The 21,157-nt window shown below is 39.0% G+C and overlaps 1 protein-coding gene across 1 annotated transcript in view; it reads left to right on the plus strand.

Moving 5' to 3' along the window:
- The window catches only part of SLC25A20 (solute carrier family 25 member 20), a 38,224-nt gene extending 17,267 nt beyond the window's left edge, over positions 1-20,957 (plus strand). Inside the window, exons 3-9 of the mRNA XM_020998987.2 lie at positions 1,219-1,346; positions 6,420-6,510; positions 15,281-15,398; positions 16,596-16,668; positions 17,175-17,284; positions 17,919-18,043; positions 20,071-20,957. Coding sequence (XP_020854646.1) covers positions 1,219-1,346; positions 6,420-6,510; positions 15,281-15,398; positions 16,596-16,668; positions 17,175-17,284; positions 17,919-18,043; positions 20,071-20,133 — 708 coding nt within the window. The 3' untranslated portion in view covers positions 20,134-20,957. The remainder of the gene's footprint in view (positions 1-1,218; positions 1,347-6,419; positions 6,511-15,280; positions 15,399-16,595; positions 16,669-17,174; positions 17,285-17,918; positions 18,044-20,070) is intronic.
- Positions 20,958-21,157: the final 200 nt, after the last annotated feature.

Here is a 21,157-nt window from a genome sequence, read left to right on the forward strand (position 1 = left end):
ATGGATTGGAAATATAAAGTAGAATTGGGAAGATTGATTAGGAAGCTCTTACAATTGTCCAAATAGGTGGTGATGAGGGCATGTGACTAGTTTGGCCACAGTGGAGACAAGTAAAGTTGTACAGCCTGTCTTACCCATCAGAATGTTCCTGAACATACTCTATGCCCTAGCTAGCTTTGCAGTCTTAGACAGGATTGCCTACTGAACAGCATTTCATTTCTGACCATTGTGTTTTTGTACATGCTGGCTTCCATGCCTTGCATGCTTACCTTTATCACCTCCACCTCTTGTCATCCCTAGCTCTCTTCAGAGTTCAGGTCAAAGGTTGCCTCTCAACAATTGATCATCCAGCCACTGCTTGAAAACCTCATAATGAGGAGCTCACCACTTATTGAAACTCTCCATTCTATTCTTTGGATAGCACTGATTATTAGGGAGACTTTTCTTAGGTCAAACTAAAATCTCCCTCCTTGTAACTTCTACCCATTCCTCCAAGTTCTGCCCTCCAGAGTCAAGGAGAATCCCCCTTCCATGGGATTCTGACCTTCAGATACTTGAAGGCCACTTTATTGTCCCAAACTATCTTCATGGCATGGTTTCTAGTTCCCTCACCATCCTGTTTTCCTTCCACTGTATATACTCCAGTTTGTCAGTGCCACTTCAAAAATGTGCCATTCCACAGTGGACCGATAATGCTCAGAGAACAGCAGAACACAGCAATGCTTATCCCTTTCTTCCCTCCCTCCCTCTCTCTTGAAACTTTCTTTCTATTAATACAAACTAGGATCACATCACTTTTTTGGCTGCCAAGTCAGCACCTGTGCTGGAGGGCTCAACTGGAGGAATGTCGTACTGCATAGCAGAGCAGAGACTGGGCCTGTCAGATTCCTGCTCTTTGCCTTCTTTGCCAGGATTTCTGGTGAAGGAAAAAGTGGAAAGTTAAAGGATGTGGTCTTTCATTCTCCTCTTCACGAAACTTTCATCATGAAAATGCATGGTACAGTGGAATGAGTGCCAGATGTGGGAGCTGAGACCCTGGATTCAAATCATGGTTCTGCCATTTACTATTTGTATGACCTTGGGCAAATCACATGACCCCAGTAACCCTCAGTTTTCTCATCCAGAAGATGAGGAAGTTGGCCTAGATGACCTACCTCAGAGGTCCCTTCTCATTCTCAGTCTAGAAGCTAAAATGCCTGTTTGCACATTGTCTTTCAGGGTATTCGAGGCCTTTACCGAGGAATGGCTGCTCCCCTTGTTGGTGTCACGCCCATGTTTGCTGTCTGCTTCTTTGGCTACGGGTTGGGGAAGAGACTACAACAGAAGCACCCAGACGATGTATTGAAGTAAGTTCTTCAGGCCCACTGTATTAGGCCATGCGTTGAAGAAGAACCATGGCAGGGAGTGGGACATAGTCTTTTGTTGGCTGTTTGTGTTTGTTTTTGGTTTTTTATTTTTTTATTTTTATTTTTTGGCTGTTTGTTTTTAAATGATATATTTTATATATACTGCCTTGTTTCATTAATGAAAGCAGGGAGAGAAAAGAGTCCAGGCTAAAAACAGATCTTGTGTAATAAAGTTCGAGATTTTGTATCTCCTGCCTTCTTTTGCAGAGGAGAGTTAGTACAGTGGGACAGCGTTCACATTTAGCCATAGAATAATCCGCCTATAAAAGACACCTCACTGACAGTCATAGTTTGTCCCTGGGGCAATCTTTGGATAGGTTCATGGGTAAGGAGGGAAGGTGCTTTGGAAAGCTCTGTCTGGAGGCGGCAGCATGGTATAGTGGGAAGAATACTGATGTGGCCTATGAAGACCTGGGCTGTTTGAATGGCTTTACTGTGCTACTCACTGCATGTGTGATCTTGTGCAAGTCTCTTCCCCTCTCTGGCCCTCGTTTTTCTTCTCTATGAAATGAGGGGGTTAGACAGGATGCAGTGGTTTTCAAACATTGGTCCAAAGTTCTACAAATCTATGTGTGCCAAGCTTTTTCATTTGGTGGCTTAGGGAATAGAGTGTGGGACTTAGAGTTAAGAGGCCTGGGTTCAAATCACCACTTGGACACTTAGCAGCACTGTGATAGTAGATAAATCACTTTACCTTTTGAGGCTCAGTTTCCTCCTTTGTAAAATGGACATTTTGTACAAACTACCTTGCACAGCTATTATGAGGAAGACACTTTTGCAAACTTTAAACTGCTATGTCAGTGTAAGTTTATTATTAAGTAGACATATGAAGGGCCTTTGATTTTTATCACTATGAAAACTTAAGATTTCAACTTGTCTGTAACTTATGATAGGATTTTTGAATTGAATGAGTATCAGAAATGTTGGGTGGTTTGCTCATGGTCACCTGGCTAGTAAGTGGAATAAGCCATATTTGAACCCAGGGTTTCCTGACTCCAATTCTAGTATACTATACTGCTTGTTATCATCATCATCATCATCATCATCATCATCATCGTCATCATTATTCATTTTGTCATTATATATTTTTGATCATTTTATTAATAGTCCAGCTACTATAACATATACTAAAATACAAAATTTTTCGACTTTAAAAAATTGTGTTCTTAAACTCAAAAAGTTGACAATTATTAGATGAGCTCTAAGGATCTTTCCAGATGTTAAGTCCTGTGGTTCCATGATCTTTATTCTTGGAACCAAAGGTGAGAGTGTCCTTTATTGTTCTCCCTCCCAACTTGTGAACTGGTGAGGGAGAAAGGGATGCTTTTTTTATTCTTTCTCTATGCCATGCTCATATATGTTTTAATCGTTTCTACATGTGGATGAGGTAGGTCAGTCTTGTTTTCCATCTTTTTGGAAAGTGAAGTTCAGCATGGGGCAGTGACCAAGTCAATAAAATTCCAAAGCTGACTGAGCCATTCTTGCTTCCAGTTCATTCTAACGAATATGTTTCCTAAATGCTGTAAAGAGTAGTTAAAAGAAATATTTTAAAGCTAGAAGGCATATGTAAGCTTTATTGTTAGCTCCTATTTAAAATATTAATCCCTTCCCAAAATGGTAGCCAACCCTGATACTCTTTCTTCTGTGGCAGTAGTAGGGAGCAGATGGCAGTAAGGAACACTGGATTCCCTCTAACAACCCACATCTGTCACTATGGGAGCTCCCTGCTAGGCATCTGACTCTGGCATCAGCAGGATCTCCTTTCAGATCTCTGGCCATGATCCTTAGCAAAAAGCCAGCTGGACTATGGATCCTAGTCAGAGATAAGACTCAGTCCCCTCCCCAGATGAACACAAGCAAAAGAACCTGGCAACCTTGGTTATTATCGTTGGACATTTGAATCCTACAGCATTTACCTGCTCTCACATCTGATTGGCTCAGTAGAATCCTTTTTACTTTTTCAAGAGTAATGTGCATAAGTTACTTTGGACCGATTTTCCAGAGAAAGCCACAGGTGTCCCAAGATTTCAGCCCCAAAGTACATCTGTAAGGGATACTTACAGCACTCTGTGAGTTCTGGGGCCAAAGGGCACAAAGTCTGCTTTGGCCTCAGGAGTCTCTCCTTTTGTATTATATCCATCCCTTCATCTTCCCATTTCTAAGTGCCCACTTTGTACAGAATCATGCACTGGGAGAAGTACAGCATTTAAAAAAGACACCATCATTGCCTGCCCTTCTGGAGCTCAGAGGTCAGTAGCATGTGCTGATTGATATCATTAGAGGGTGATACACAAAGGCAGTAGTGAATTTAGAGAGACATGGGAGACTTGGGTCCGTGGTCTTGCAGCACTTGGGCAGTAACTCAAGTATATAAGCAACTAAAAATTGTTTCCTCACTTGACTCTATCCATATTTGCTTCCTAAAATGGAAATTAGATATGTTGAACAGAAATAGTCTGGAAGGTGGAGCCACCTTTTATGGGCTCTGCTTGCCCAGAAACAGATATCAGGAAGCAAAGGTGAATAAAGGCAGAAGCATTTGGCCTCTGGGGTCTATGGGAGGAATTATACATACAAGGTTTCTGAATGGGCAAGGGTTTGGTCAATGAGGGGACTTCATTTAGGGTATTGTCGAAGGTAAACACCAGGATTGGGAGTAAATACACTTGAGTGTGAATCTCTCATTGATGGTCTCTAGTCACTCTCTCCAAATAGATCCCAGACTTGCCTATCTCAGAGTTGGAAGGGACTTCACTGGACATCTGTTCCAATGTTTCTCTTGTAGAAAAATCTGCTCTACCATACCTAATCATCCATCCAGCTTTTGGCTGGAGACCTCCATGAGGGGGAGCCTGAGGCAGTCTATTCCATTTTTGAATAACGTTACATATTAGGAACATTTTCCTGACCTCTAGCCTCAATTTTCTTTTTGTAACTTCTACCTGTGGCTTCTAGTTCTTCCCATTGAGGCCATTCAGAACAAGCCTTATCCCTCTTCCATGTGATAGTCCTTCAAGTTCTAGAAGAATCCCTTTTTTTTTTTCAGGCTAAACCCCACAACTTCTTTGAACTGCTCCTAATTTGGCATGATCCTAAGCCCCTTTACTATCCTTGTCACCCTCCACTGAACACACCAGAACATCAGTGTCTTTCACAAACATTCATAGCCTCTAGAGTATTTATAGTTAAAAGATGCAGGATCAGTTTGAGGCAGGCCATGCCAGCTAGAGTACCAGGCTTAGGATTGTGGTGCTACTGGATGTAGAATTCTGGTTAGTCATTTTCATATTTTTGCTCAGGATGGGGTGGGTAAGTATGCTGTTCTTTGGACATAGGCAGTGAGTACTGTAAAGTAATGAGTGATTTCCATAGGATCAATGAGAATTATTTAAATTGCACTATTTGTGTCTTACTCTTCTTATATCAGAGTGGAAGGTAAGGGATGTAAAGGGCTTCAGTCTTGGTGGTTGTCACTGGACTCCATTATCTACTTGCTCTGATGGTAGGCTAGTAGGAACCTAGTTAGCCTCATTATTGCAATGATCAACATGTCACCTTACTTGGGAAAGGAACATTTTTCCTCTCCATACTATGTGCTTCATGTAGTTCCATTGGTCCTCCCTTTATAAGCAAGACGTTTCCTCTCCTCCCTCTTGTCATCACCACACAAGCCACTGAATTCCCCACCATTCTTCTAGGTAGGCATACACCATTCCCAGATTCTAGGAATTTGCTTCCTCTTAGCTTTATTCCTACTTTCCAGTGTGAGGATCAGACTGTGATTCAGTAGCCACGGGTCCAAGCTTCAACAGATTAACTAGAGCTATACAATTTTTAGTGATATAGAGCTTATTCTGAAGTGGGCAGAGGGGAGAAGGTAAAGAAAGAGTTTAGAAGCTCAATCCATTGTTGCTGAATCCCTTATCCTAAATTCAAATCCCCATTTCAACCTGGAAACAGGGATGGGGAGCTACTGCTACCCAACTGTTGTGCCAGCTGTGGATGCCATGTGCATCAGATTCTTCTGGTTATACAATTCGTCAGGCTCACTGTGGCCGAGCAAAGGAGTTTGTCAGAAGTATTTCCCAAGATTCTATAGCTCTTGTTGAAATGTAACCAACTTCAGCTCTGTTCCTTGTTCCTATTAACCAGGCTCAAAGGTTGGTCTGAATAGGAATGGAAACTGAGCAAGACAGGAAGTCATCAAAGCCACTACTGCAAAGGCAGTGACATAATGGGAAAAGACTAGACTTGGGATCAAAAGAGGCCTGGGGTTCAACTCTTGCCTCCCACCCTTATGTGGTGGTTTTGTGACCATGGGCAAGGCTTCTCTGAGCTTTTATTTCTCCATCTATAAAATGGGGTTAATGATACCTATCAAATTGACTTGCCAAAGTTATGACATCAAACAAGATAAACTATGTAAAGCACTTTTTTAACCTTAAAGTATGTCAGTTGTTGTTACTATGTTATTACCAATTCTTTGGCCATAGACAAAGCAAACCTGAAGATGCCATTGTGTGCAGGCAGGCAGGTGGGCAGGCAGCTTTGCAGAATTAAAGACTGGCTCAGCTCCATCTACCTCCTTCCTGATAATGTGAGACAGCCATTATTCATTCCACACACCCTCAGTGCTTGGAGGGCAGAGTGTTCTCAGTTCCTTGGTGACCCTCAAAAGATAGCTTGTATCCATACTTAGTGTCCATTAGGAAATGAGCCAAGATTACTTCTTAACCCAGACCTCCCACTTTTTTTGGTATGGAAGGCCACAATGGTGCAAAACCTTCTTAACCCTTTAGCTTCCTTGGACCTTGGGCCCTGGAAAAGCAAGACAAAAGCAAAACAAAACCAAAACCTCAACCTTCTAGCTTTGCAATGATGGGTCCTCCAAATACCCTTTGCAGCTTTGTAAAGTACAGATGTTTGGGTATAAAGCTGCCTCATTTCTGGAATTTCCTACATCCTGTGTAGTTAATCACTGGCTCTCTACTACTCTTGTTTTTTCCACTGTAGTTATCCCCAGCTGTTTGCAGCTGGAATGTTATCTGGTGTGTTCACAACAGCAATCATGACTCCTGGAGAAAGAATAAAGTGTCTCTTACAGGTAAGCAGGAAGAAAGTATTGTGCTTTTCAGTTGTATAGTTTTTGTTTGCCATTTTTTAAAAGTCCCTCCATTCCTTAAGTACCAGTGCTAGATACATGTGCAAAATGTTTTCAAGGTTTATAGAAATATGGGAACTTTTAATTATCTATCAGTCCATCAACATACATTCATTAAATGCCACCTGTATGCCAGGCACTATTGCTTGTTGCTAGAGATACAGACACAAAAATGAAATTGTCCCTCTTCCCAAGGAGTGTACATGCCATTAGAGGATATAACATATACATATGTAGGTACAGACAAAAGAGAGAAAGTGTAATTTTAGGGGGAAGACACTAGAAGCTGGGGATTAGGAAAGGCTTCCTGTGCTGTAGAAGTTGGCACTTTAGCTGTTCTTTGAAGGAAATTAGGGGTTCAAAGGCAGAGGTGAGGAGAGAGTGCAGCCCAGGGATAGGAGAGAGCTAGTACAAAGGAATGGAAGTAGGAGTTGGAATACCTTGTGTGAGGATGAGTAAGAAGGTTAGTTTGGCTGGCCTGCAGTGTGTGTGAAGAGGTATGTAAGAAGGATGGAAAGCCTGTATTGGATCCTAAATGGAATGGGGAGCCATTAGAATTTATTAAGTAGGAGAGTGACAATCAGACCTGCACTTAGGAAAATCTTTGGCAGCTGTGTGGGGAAAGACTTGAGGCTAGGAGACCATTTAGGAGGCTTTTGTAAAGTATTCTGTAAGAGCTGATGAAGGCCTTAACTAGAGTGGTGGCCACGTGAGTGGAGAGAAGAGGACAGATGCAAAATATGTCATAGAGGTAGAAACAACAGGATGTGGCAGTTGATTAGCTGTGTGGAATTAGGCTAAGAGGATAGCTCCAAGGTTTTGAACCTGGGTGGTTGGAGGGTTGGTGGCACCTTTGATAGAAATAGGTAAATTTGGAAAGGAGTGGATTTGGGTGGAAGTAATGAGTTGTATTTGGAGTATGTTGAGTTTGAGGTGCTGTGGGACATCTAGCTCAAGTGTGAGAGAAGAATATTGATGTATCTTATTAGCAAGAAAGCAAGACAGACCTGTCATTCTCCACTTTAAAGCTACATACTTTATTCAGCCGATCAGAAAGCTAGAAAAACACTGCGGTGCATCAGACTTGAGAGAATGGCCTCCCATTCCTATGCTTCTCCACCTATCCAAACCCTACCTTTCCTTTAACAGACAGCTCAAGACCCACCTCCTGCACAGTCTCCCTCTGCAGCAGTGCTTTTGACCTAATACTGAATTCCTTTATCATTTATGTTATCTTGAATTGTTTTTCAGTTTTTTAATATCTGTGTGTTCTGACTTTGTAACTAGGCTGTAAGTTCTACAGAGATAGGAACTATTTATCTTCTCCATCTATTGTATCTTCTGCATGATAGTTACTTAGTTTGTGTTTGTTGAATGAGCGAATTGTTAACTGAAAAATCCCATGCTCAATTCCCTCGTGTGGAAAGTTACTGGTTAGGTATTTGGGGAAACACTTAAGGAGAAGCCCTAGCATAAAGATTTAATGTTTGTATTAAAAAGGTAATAACTATCAACAAAAAAAAATAACAAATAAAATCTTAAATAACAAGGTAGAAGTAATTTAATGAACAAAAAGGAAAGCAAAAAAAAAATTTGTGCTGCACATCTTTCAGGCATGTCTAAAATTCTGAGACCTCCAACTTTTCTTCTTTTTTTGCTTCTTTCTTCCTTTTCTTCCTTTTTTTTCTCTTATAGTCAAGTTGTACATTCTGGTTCTACTGTTTTCTGTTTGCATCACCTTTTATTTCCATACTTATTTATGTTTGATATTTATCATTTTTGTAGGATGTATTCCATTATGTTAACATATGTAGTTTATCTCCAATTACAAGAAAAGTTTATATCATTTTTTTTGTTATTACAGATTATAAATATTTCTGTACAGATAAGTCCTTCCTCTCCCTCCGCACCCTTTTAAAGAAATGGTTTTTGAGATAGTGTCAGCAATGGGACCACTGTGTGGAAAGTACATTTTGTTATCTTGGTCTCCAGAATGTTTCTACCAGTTGATAGCCACTTAATGACATATTGAAATGTCCATTTTGACACAATGTTGCCAACAATACATTTTTACAGTTTTTCACTTTTTGCCATTCCAGTGGGATATTTAATAAAGATCTTTCAGTTGGGTTGATTCACTTTTTTTACACTTAATTTTTATTTTATTTTTTTCTCAATTGCATTTAATATTTGTTTTTTAAAATTTTGAGTTCCAAATTCTCTCCTTCCTTTCCTGCCCCTTCCCTCAGAAGGCAAGCAATTTATATATATTATACATGTGCAGTCATGCAAAACATTTCCATATTAACTCTATTGCAAAAGAAAATACAGACCAAAAAACCGAGAATAATGAAGAGGGTAAAAAAACGTATGCTTCAATCTACATTCAGACTGTCATTTTTTTTTTCAGTGGAGATGGATAACATTTTTCATTGTAAGTCCTTTGGAATTGTCTTAGATCTCTGTATTGCTAAGAATAGCTAAGTCATTCACAGTTGATCATTGTACAATATTGCTGTTACTGTTTCTGGTTCTGCTCATTTCACTTTGTATCAGTTCATGTAAGTCTTCCAGGTTTTTCTGAAAGCATCCTGCTCATCGTTTCTTATAGCACCATAGTACTCTTTTTTTTTTTTTTGGTGAGGCAGTTGCCCAGGGTCACACAGCTAGTAAGTACCAAGTTTCTGGTCTGAGACCGGATTTGAACTCATGTCCTCCCGACTCCAGGGCTGGTGCTCTATCCACTGCACCACCTAGCTGCCCCAACCATAGTACTCTTATCACAAATTATATAGCACAAATTGTTCAGCTATTCCCCAATTGGTGGGCATCCCCTCAATTCCTAATTGTTTGGCATTGCAAAAAGAGCTGCTATATTTAGGTCCTTTTCCTTTTTCTTTGATCTCTTTGGGTTACAGACCTAGTAGTGGTTTTGCTGGGTCAAAGGGTATGCAGGGTTTTATAGCCCTTTGGACATAATTCCAATTTGCTCTCCAGAATGGTTGGATCAGTTCATAACTCCACCAACTGTGTATTAGTGTCTTTATTTTTCCATATCCCCTCCAACAGTTGTCACTTTCCTTTTCTGTCATATTAACCAATCTGATAGATGTGAGATGATATCTCATAGTTGTTTTAATTTGCCTTTTTCTAATCAGTAATGATTTAGAGCATTTTTTTCATGTAACTAGAGATAGCTTTGATTTCTTCATCTGAAAACTGCCTATTCATATCCTTTGACCATTTATCGATTGGATAATGACTCATATTCTTATAAATTTGACTCAGATATCTATATATTTGAGAAATAAGACCTTTATCAGAGAAACTTGTAAAAAAAATTATCCATTTCCTTCTTTCTTTCCTTTTGATCTTGGTTGCATTGGTTTTATTTGTGTAAAAAGTTTCAATTTGCTGTAATCAAAATTAATCCATTTTACATCCTGTAATTTTCTCTTATTCTTGTTTGGTCATACATCTTTCCCTTAACCATAAATTTGACAGGTAAAATATTCCATGCTCCCCTAATTTGATTATATCACCCTTTATGTCTACCTTTATGTCAAATTTGACCTTGACTTAGTATTTGGTATGAGATATTGGTCTATATCTAGTTTTTACCAAACTGCTTTGCAGTTTTTGCTGGGAAAATAAGTCAAATAATGAGTTCTTGTTCCAAAGGCTTGGATCTTTGAGTTTATCAAACCCTGATTACTATGGCCATTTACTACAATGTATTGTGTATCTACTGTTCCACTGATTTACTCTACTTTTAACTAATACCAGATTGTTTTGATTATTACTACTTTATAATACAGTTTGATGTCTGGTACTGCTAAGCCATCTTCCTTCACGTTTTTTTTCATTGATTCCCTTAATATTCTTGACCTTTTGTTCTTCCAGATGAATTTTATCATATTATTTTTTCTAGCTCTGTAAAATAATTTTTTGATAGTTTGGTATGGACTGAATAAATAAATTTTGGTAAAATTGTCATTTTTATTATATTGTCTCAGCCTACCCGTGAACAATTAATATTTCTCCAATTGTTTAAATCTGACTTTATTTGTGTGAAAATGTTTTGTAATTGTGTTCATATAATTCCCCAGTTTATCCTAGCAGATAGACTCTCAAGTATTTCATATTGTCTCCAGTTATTTTAAATAGAATTTTTCTTTCTGTCTCTCACTGCTGGACTTTACTGGTAATATGTAGAAATGCTGATGATTCATATCAGTTTATTTTATATTCTACAGCTTTGCTAAAGTTTCAACTAGTTTTTTAGCTGATTCTCTAAGTATAGCATCATATCATCTGCAAAGAGTGATAGTTGTGTTTCCACGTTATCTATTCTGATTCCTTCTATTTCTTTTTCTTGTCTTACTGCTATAGCTAGCATTTTATTTCTAGAAAAATATTGAATAATCTTGGTGGTAATGAGCATTCCTGTTTCACCTCTCATCTTATTGGAAAGACTTCTAGCTTATCCCCATTACAGATAATGCTTGCTGATAATTTTAGGTAGATACAGCTTATTATTTTAAGGAAAGCTCCATATATTCTTGTGCTGTCTTGTGTTTTTAATAGGAATGAATGTTGTATTTTGTCAAAAGATTTTTCTGCATCTATTGAGATAATCATATGATTTTAATTTTAATTTTTTTTTGTTATTGGTATGGTCAATTATGCTGATAGTTTCTTTGACATTTAACCAGCTCTGCATTTCTGATATAAATTCCACCTGGTCATACTGTATATAATCTTTGAGATATATTACTGTTATTATTACTTGCTAATATTTTTATTTAAAATTTTTACATCAGCATTCATTAGGGAAATTGGTCTATAGTTTTCTTTCTCTGTTTTTGCTCTTCCTGGCTTAGATATCACCACCATATTTGCATTGCAAAAGGAATTTGGTAGGAATCCCTCTTTGCCTATTTTTCCACATAGTTTATATAGTATTGGAATTAATTGTTATTTAAACATTTGGTAGAATTCACTTGGGAATCCACCTAGCCCTGGTGATTTTTTCTTAGGGAGCTCATTGATGGCTTATTCAATTTATTTTTCTAAGATGAGATCTGTTTCCTCTTCAGTTAATCTGGGCAGTTTATATTTTTGTAAATATTCATCCATTTTACTTTCAATTGTCAGATTTATTGACATATAGTTGGGCAAAATAGGCCCAAATAATTCCTTTAATTTCATCTTTCTTAGTGGTAAATTCACCCTTTTCATTTTTAATACTGGTCATTTGTTTTGGTTTTTTTCCTTTAATCAAATTAATGAATGGTTTATCTATTTTTTTTAAAATAAAACTAGCCCCTGGTTTTCTTTATTAGTTCAATGGTTTTCTTTCAATTTTATTAATCTCTCCTTTGGTTTTTCAGGATTTCCAATTTGGCATTTAATTGGGGATTTTTAATTTACTCTTTTTCTAGTTTTTTTAGTTGATTGCCCAGTTCATTGATTTATTCTTTCTCTAGTTTATTGATGTAAGCATTTAGAGTTATAAATTTTCCCTAAGTACTGCTTTGACTACATCCCATAAATTTTGGTATGTTGCTTCATTGTTGTCATTCTTTTTAATTAAATTATTGATTGTTTCTGTGTTGTCTTCTTTGACCCAGTCATTTTTAGGATTAGATTATTTGATTTCCAATTAATTTTGAATCCATGTTTCCACAACCCTTTATTGAATATAATTTTTGTTGCATTATGATCTGCAAAAGGATACATTTAATGTTTCTGCTTTTTTGCATTTGGTTGTGAGGTTTTTATGCCTTAATACGTGATTAATTTTTGTGTAGGTGCTATTTACCACTGAGAAAAAGATATTTTTTCTATTCCCATTCAGTTTTCTTCAAAGGTCTATCATTTTTAACTTTTGTAAAATTTTATTCATCTTCTTAATTCCTTTCTTGTTCATTTTATGATTAGATTAATTCTGAGAGGGAAAAGTTGAGGTCCTCAGTAGTATGGTTTTACTCTCTGTTTCCTCCTATAACTCATTTAACTTTTCCTTTAAGAATTTAGATGCTCTACCATTTGGTGCTTATATGTTTAGTATTGATAATGCTTCACTGTCTATGGTACTGTTTAGCAAATTGTATTTTCTCAGCTTATCTCTTTTAATTAGATCTAGTTTTGCTTTTGCTTTGTCTGAGATCATGATTGCTACTCTGGCTCTTTTTTTTTTAAACCTCAGCTGAAACATAATAAATTCTGCTCCAGCCCCTTATTTTTACTCTCTGGTGTATCTCTGTTTCAAGTGTGTTTCTTGTAACATATTGTTGGATTCTGGTTTTAATCCATTCTGCTATCGATTTCCATTTTATGAGTGAGTTTATCCTATTCCCATTCACAGATAGAATTATTAACTGTATATTTCCCTCTATCCTATTTTTACCCCTGTTTATCCTTCTTTCTCTTTTTAACCTATCCCCCCTCAAAAAGTCTGTTTTGCTTCTAACCATTGTCTCTCTTAATTTTCCCTCCCCTTCTCTTGTCCCCTTCCCCTCCTTGCTTTTCTATAGGGTAAGATAGAGTGCGAATATTATTCCCTCTCTGAGCCAATTCCAATGAGAATAAGGTTCAAGTGTTGCTCACCACCTTCCTCCTGTATCTTTCCCTCCATTGTAAAAGCTCTTCTTTTTGTGCCTCTTTTGTTCTCCCGGTGCATCCTTCTTTTTCACCCCTTAATTTTACCTTTTTTAAGTCATCTCATCATAATTAACTCACTCCTGTGCTCTCTGCCTTTGTATACTCCTTCTAACTGCCCTAATAGTGATAAAGTTCTTAGTAACTAAAATTATCATCTTCCTGTATGGGAATGTAAACATTTTAACCTTATTGATTCTCTTATGATTTCTCTTTCAGTTTTACCTTTTTATGCTTTGCTTAAGTATTATATTTGAAAGTCATTTTCTATTCAGCTCTGGTCTTGCCATCAGCAGTGCTTAGAAGTCTTCTGTTTTGTTAAATATCCATTTTTTAGCCCTGAAGGATTTTACTCAGTTATGCTGGGTAGTGATTCCTGATTATAATACTAGCTTCTTTGCCCTCTGGAATATCATATTCCAAGCCTTCTAGTCTTCTAATATGGAAGCTGCCAAATCTTGTATGGTCCTGACTCTGGCTCCATGATACATGAATTATTTCTTTATGGTGTGCTTGCAATATTTTCTCCTTGAGCTGAGAGCTCTAGAATTTGACTATAATATTCCTGGGAGTTTTCATTTTGGGATCTCTTTCCCAAACTTGGTAGAGTCTTTCAGTTTCTATTTTACTTTCTGGTTCTAATCTATCAGGACAGTTTTCCTTGATAATTTCTTGAAAGATGATGTTTAGGCTTTTTTTTTTAAATCATGGTTCTCAGGTAGTACAATAAATTCTTAACTTATCTCTCCTTGTTCCATTTTTTCCAGGTCACTTGTTTTTCTGGTGAGCTATTTCACATTTTCTTCTATTTTTTAAAATTCTTTTTACTTTGATTTGCTTTTTCTTGGTTTCTCATGGAGTCATTTGTTTCCACTCTCCCAATTCTAATTTTTAAGGAATTATTTTCTTCAGTGAGCTTTTGTGCCTACTTTTACCAGTTGGCCAATTCTGGTTTTTTAGGTATTGTTTCCTTTATTAATTTTTTGTGTCTTTTTTACCAAGTTGTTGATTCTTTTTTCATAATTTTCTTTCATCATTCTCATTTCTTTTATCACTTTTTACTCTACCTCTATTATTTGATTTTTAAAATCCTTTTTGAGCTCTTCCAGGAATTCTTGTTAGACTTGTATCCAATTTACATTTTTTTCTTTGTGGCTTTGCTTGTAGTTGCTTTGACATCATTGTCTTCTGGGTTTTTCTCTGAATCTTTCCTGTTTTCACAGTTATTTGTTATAGTAGTGTTCTTTTGTTGTCTGTTCATTTTTCTATCCAATTTCTTGACTTTTAGCTTTATGTTAAATTTGGATTCTACTCCTGGAGTGGAGGGGGCACTGCCCCACACTTCAGGACTTTTTTTGCTACTGTTTTCAGAGCTAGCCCTCAGGTCAATATGTTATTGGTGCTTCCAAGGTGGTATTATCTAAGGAGAGGCGTGGTCCCTGGTCTTCTGACCTGTTTGCTGGTCTTTACCCAGGAAGAGACCTTTTTTCTCCTGTAGCCACCAGTGCTAGCATTCCTTCTGTCCCTGGGACTGTGACCAGGTTCCACACCCTCCTGCAGGCACAATTGCTAGTGCTTCCCTCTGGGTTGGGAGCAGGACCCCTACACCCCTGTGAATAACCACAGGGTCTTGAACCTAGTGCCAGCAAAGAATCCCCTGCTATCTTTCCAACCAGTTGTCTGACTCCCCCACTGTCTATGGGCTGAGAGATCCAGAAGTTGCTGCCACCACCAAGGCAGCCACCTCCAAGGCACCCTGTGATGCACCCTGTGCTGCACATTCTATGCTCCACTCCAGGCCTGACCACCACCCTGGTGAGATAGACCTTTCCTGCTGACCTCCTAAGTTTTCTTGGGCTGGAAAATTGTTTCACTCAACCTGTTGTCAGTTCTGCTGCTCCAGAATTTGATTTGAGGTGGTATTTTAGAGTTATTTGGAGGGGACTTTGGGAGGGCTCAGCTGAGTGCTTCTCTTTGCCATCTTAGCCTTGTCTCTGGGTTGATTCACTTTCGGTAATCTGATTTTCTTGCCTCCCCCTCACTCCCTCAGATTCAGGCTTCTTCAGGTGAAACAAAATACACTGGTGCTTGGGATTGTGTCAAAAAACTTTATCGTGAAGCTGGAATAAGAAGCATTTACAAAGGAACTATGCTTACGCTCATGCGAGGTAACCACTGGGTATCACCCTTCCAGAATATGCAAAACTGCCATAAAAATATATCTTGCACTAAAAGAAGGCAGAAGTTGGGATTTTTTAATCCCCCATTTCTGACAGGATATAAAGCTTATTTTTCGTATTTAAGATGAAATTGGCTGTAAGTAGCATATCTTTAGGAAATATCAAAATAAGTAGTAGGTCAGCTGAGCTAAGAGTGTATGATGTGGATTTCGGGATAGTGCATAGGCAGGGCTGTGGGATACTGATGGACAGCCTTTTCCCATAACGAATGGGAGTACCACAAGGCTGAGCATTGCCAGCAACCCTCAGTGTGGTCTCTTTGCAGACTCTTCGTGGAGGAGACTGCAGGAGCTGGGATGGGAAAGGAAGTGATGAACAGAGATCTCCAGGGAAAAAGAGCAGATCCTTAGGTTGAGATTATGATGTGGCAGAGAAGGTAAAGTAGAGGAGGTTGGGCTGTGTTGTACAAGGGGGATGTCTTGGTTGGTGTGAGTGATGGAGTGGATCTGCTCCTCCCACCCTTTCAAGACTTTGTAGCAGGGAATGGGTCTGGTGGTATTTCTGAGAAAATCTCAGGAGGATCCCTGTACTGAGCTTTGAATGATTCACTATTTGGGGGTGGGGTAAGAAAAAGTAATTGAATTTTTTAAAGTACTTTCAAATAATGACAAGACAAATTTTTGTAATCATTCAAATTGAATATTGATAATCTAGCAAAAACCCAAACAAAATCAGTCTAGTTTATGGGTTCAGAAGGTAAAACTGGTGATAACCTTAAAGTACTCTAATACTTTTTAATATTCTTCATTTTTTCATTGTGGATACTCCCTCCAGATACCAACCCCACTCTGTGCTTTAGTAGATAATTTTTTTTTAGTAATAGATTTGTATTGATCTTTTTTTTTGCATTGCCTAGATTTCCCTTAAATTCCTTCTCCTCTCAGAGAACAGTTCCTTATAATAAAGGTTTTCTTTAAAAAAAAAAAGGGAGGAAAAAAACCTCAACAAAACCATAATTGTACATCCATGGACCACCCTCCTACCTTTGTCTCTGCAAAGGGATGGAGGGAGCTCTCTTTTCATATTTTTCAAGGGCCAATCTTTTAACCATACACTCTTAAATTCAAGAATATTAGCTAGTTTTGCTTTATTTTTCTTAGCAAGTATCTTTCTTGATACAAACAGATGTTCCTGCCACTGGTATGTACTTCATGACTTATGAGTGGCTGAAAGATCTCTTCACTCCAGAAGGCAAAAGGTAAGTAGAAAAAGCTTCCCTAGGGATTGCTGCTCCTAACTTAGGAAAGAACTGAAGGGTAAGGGAAATACATGGCCTTCTAAGACTAGCTCCATTTCTTCTCTGGATAGTAGGTGTGAAGGTCTTGACCTCCTGTTCTCCTTTTATTCATTGACTTCGATAGGCCAGGATTAACAGTTCCACATTGGGACTGTAATGGGTGACTCAGCCATGTCTGAAAAAAAAAGAAACTACTTCTTAGCTGCATTTTTCTCATTTGTTTCCCATTCCTGCAACTCACTGCCTTTCCTGCGGTTGCCTAAGAAGTGATTAGGGAGCACTCACCTTTTTCCTGCAGCTGTTACTATTTTCACCCAAGGCCACAGTCAGGAAGGAGTCTCCAATACCTGTTCTTGTACCTACTTCTCCTCCTCCTTCCTCTGCAGGCAGATCTGCTTGGTTCTCTCAGCTCACACAGCCTTTCTCTTTCTCTTAACCATCCTCTTACAATGGTTTGTTCTCTGCAGTGTTAGTGAGCTCAGTGCCCCTCGAATCCTCGTGGCTGGAGGCTTTGCAGGAATCTTTAACTGGGTTGTGGCTATCCCTCCGGATGTGCTGAAGTCCCGCTTCCAGACTGGTGAGAGAGGATCAGGCTGCATAGTGGGGAGTCGACCCACAATGCTTCCACACATGTTTCATCCTTTGCTTTTGATCAAAAGACTTTTTTTGAAGATAAAAACTGTTGCAAGTATAGTCAGTTCTCTGCTAATTGGTGGAATCTCCACAGCAATACTTAAATCCCTTGCTGGATTCCCCATTAGCCTCCAAGAGAGACCTAAGACAGTGTGTGTACCAGGAATGTAGACTCATTGTGATGTCAGCCTGGGCAAAGAAAAAAAATTAGAAGATAAATCTACTTTTCTTCCAAAACAAATCATACATGATACCGCATTTGAAAGACAAACAGAAAATGATTTGTGGATTATTTAGCCACTGCCCCTTTATGTTTGTGTCAGGTTAGGAGGTCAGTACTGTATCAGTAGACAAGATAAAAGATATGTTTGAGGAATTAAACACCTGATTCGGTCTATCACCTTAAAGTTGCAGCCCTTTTTGGCAACTGCTGTGTTCCCCAGTGACATATGCTAGTGTCTTGAGCCACTGCTAATGGACCCCCCTCTTGACTCAACTGTGTCAGTAATACTGTGTGGGCTCAAACAGTGGTCCCAGGTAACTTTATAAAGTCTTAGTTGACTATTTTGCTCCAACAGCCCCACCTGGAAAATACCCTAATGGATTCCGAGATGTGCTGAGAGAGCTGATCCGAGAAGAGGGTATCACATCCCTGTATAAAGGTTTTACTGCTGTAATGATCCGTGCCTTCCCAGCAAATGCTGTAAGTATAAAATAATAACATGACTTGCTTACAATTCTATAGAGCTTGAAGGTTTGCAAAGTATTTTCAACAGTCTTGTGAGATAAATAGTGCAAGGGTTATTGATGCCATTTTTAAAGATAAAGAAACTGAGGCTTTGAGAACTGAAATGACTTGCTGTGCATCACATAACTAGTAAATGTCAGAAAGAGGTTGGAACCCAGGTCTTCTCATTCCAAGTCCAAAGCTATTCCCGTGACACTATGCAATGTCTGCATGATAACTCACTTTTATATAGCTCTTGAAATTATACAAAGCAGTCAGTTCACAACAAACAATAGTGTAAGAATTATTCATCCCATTTTATAGATGAAGAAACCAAGGCTAGGAAGTAGCAGATATGAAGTATGAACCCATGTCATCCTCTGTGCCTCACCTAAGGCTCCTCCATTCTGCAAGCTAGGGACCAGACAGCATGGGGCTGGCAAAGCAGCTAGCTCAGAGGCAGATGTTGCCTTCTTCCTGATTTCAGACTCTTGTGCTCAATCCCTTTATTATATAGTTATCATTGAGACCTGCCTTCTTGGTCCTCAGGTGGAAGAGGGAAGTTGCATCTTTAGGTTTTGAAATTCTGCATCCTGCTTAAATTTCAGAGAATATTTGTTCTACCCATTGTGGCTGAACAATTACCATTCCCCATGGGGAGCTATGGCTTTCCATGTCCCTGGGTACCTATACTATTTGAGTTCTATAGAAGTTTAGGGCACTGGGGCACAGAGGCATCCTGTTCTGTCCTCTGGGCTCTGAATCACCTTGAGCTTACATCTCCACACTGGGAACTAACTGGCCTCTTCAATCACGAGTTGGCTTTGGAAGAGAAGCTCTTAGCAAAGGGGCACTGATTCCTTGTACTGGATGTTGGGAATGTGAGAGTCACTGAATGTTAGAGTTGGAGACGATGATGCAGCCCACCATCCTCATTTTGTAGCAGAGGAAGCTGACCAGCGAGGGGAAAGATTTTCTCGAGTCATAACTAGCTAGTTATATGGCCAAGCCAGAACTTGGACCAAGGCATTCTGATTGCTTGTCTGTTATGCTACCTCCCCTGTCCCTGTGCTGTCCAGTGTACAACTTTTGTTTCATTATTTGACAGAAAGAGGAGACTACTTCTCTGCCTCGAGTAAGGGCTCTGAATTTGTTTGGTGTCATGGACCCCTTGCACAGTGTCTGGTGAAGCCTTCTCAGAATCACATTTTTAAATGCATAAAGTAAAATACATGAGATTACAAAGGAAACCCATTATAATGAGATGGATTTATTATTAAACATTAAATTAAATATTAAAAAAACACAAGTTTACAAACCAAAGATTGAGCTCAGAAGTTAAAGCTGGCTCCAGCTTTAATAAGCGTTAATTAAGCGCCTGTTCATACATACCAGTCCTTATACTCAGCCTTTGAGATGCAAAGAAAAGTAAAGTAAAATAAATAAATAAATAAATGAGCCCCAGTTAAGTTATCAGCTAGCTTTTTTGGGTGTGTACTATGTTAGGTGCCTGAGAATCAAAAATGAAAATAAATAACAGCCCTTGTCTTCAAGGAGCTTATATTCTTCTAGATTGAAGCAATAGGAGAGACTGTCAGATAAGAGGTTATTATCTGAGAGGGAAATTTCAGTGTTGAGATTATGGAGGTGGCATAGTCACAGATGGTGGTAAGATCTAGGATATGACCACCTCTGTGGGTGGTTGGTCACGGGAACTGAAGTTATTGATTTGGTTTCCTGGCTACCAAGTGGTAGACAGCAGGGAGTTGTGGGACGGTGGATAGATTGACTGTTGGGAAATAGGTCTGTGGCTACTGTGACTTGATAGAGTTATTTTATTTTGATAGCAGTAACACTGATTGAGCCCTTTTTGCTTTGGAGAGGTTCCTGAATTTAATGGATTTCCCTTTAGCTGTAGCAGGGGAGGATGATAGAGAGCTAGTCTCCACATAATATGGGGAATCAGTACTCTCCTAACACTCCTTCCATCTCTTTTTTCCTAGGCCTGTTTCCTTGGCTTTGAAATTGCCATGAAGTTCCTTAATTGGATTGCACCTAATTTATGAAACTCAGAAATCATCAATCCTCCAGACAAAGGGAGGAGGTGTACAGTGACAAGGGAGGGTCGAGACTGAACTCAACTTGGCAAGAATCTGCATATTGGTCGGGGGAGGGGGAAGAGAATGAAGAAATAAGAACACTTAATGAACTTTGTATAACTTATGCCTTAAAGACATCCTTTGGCTGGTTCAGTGTGGCCATTTTGAAACTTGAATTCAGTCTTGGTCATTTAAGGAGATTTCATAAGGCTTTGGAGGTTGAAGTCAGTAGCTAGCCTCAAAACACAATCTATTTTGCGCCTATGCCATCCCTAGCCAACTTTTATAAACCTGCTACGTAGGACATCTTCCTCAGTTCCAGAAGGGCCGTGAATCAGTAACAGTACCAGAGACATATTTTTAATACCAACTAAACTTCAGTTGAGAGACTGTTCAAACACTAGTTGATGAACACAATTCTCAGGACACCTTTTAACCTTTGGTTTGCATATGTTGAAATGTGACTGTAGTTTATTGTCTCCATTTGTGCTGTCTTTGGATATATACTTAAGAGCATATTACCAGCTTTTCAACACTGGGGTTTTAATTTTGTGTGTCACTAATCGAGAAGCAGAATAAAATAGCCTAATTCTGGTAGGGTTGCGTGGGAAAGTGTCCTCTTTCCCAACCAACTCCCACCCTATGACTAGGACAATTTTGAATCAACAATCGAGTCATGGAATCGGTGAGGATCAATTAGGTGTGTGGCAGAACACCTTCTGCACACTTTCCTCTGTGGTGAGGGGATCCTCTATTATCAGGAAATAATAAATACCTCTTTTTTTCTCTGACTTTTGTTCTTCTGACTGTGTACTTGTTAGCTGGCAGCCTGTTAGCCGGCTGATGCCGAGGACTAACGAAAGCAGCTGCTGAGTCTCCCCTTGACCTTCAGACCCTGGTCCCATCCTACCTCTGTGAGCAGCAGTTTTTCCGAATCCCGTTTTGCCCCTGCTAGCAGAGGGAGGAGAACTTGGTTGCTAGTCTTTTCACT

This window comes from Phascolarctos cinereus, unplaced genomic scaffold (assembly GCF_003287225.1).
Source record: "Phascolarctos cinereus isolate Bilbo 61053 unplaced genomic scaffold, phaCin_HiC Scaffold_4;HRSCAF=312, whole genome shotgun sequence".
NCBI lineage: Eukaryota > Metazoa > Chordata > Mammalia > Diprotodontia > Phascolarctidae > Phascolarctos > Phascolarctos cinereus.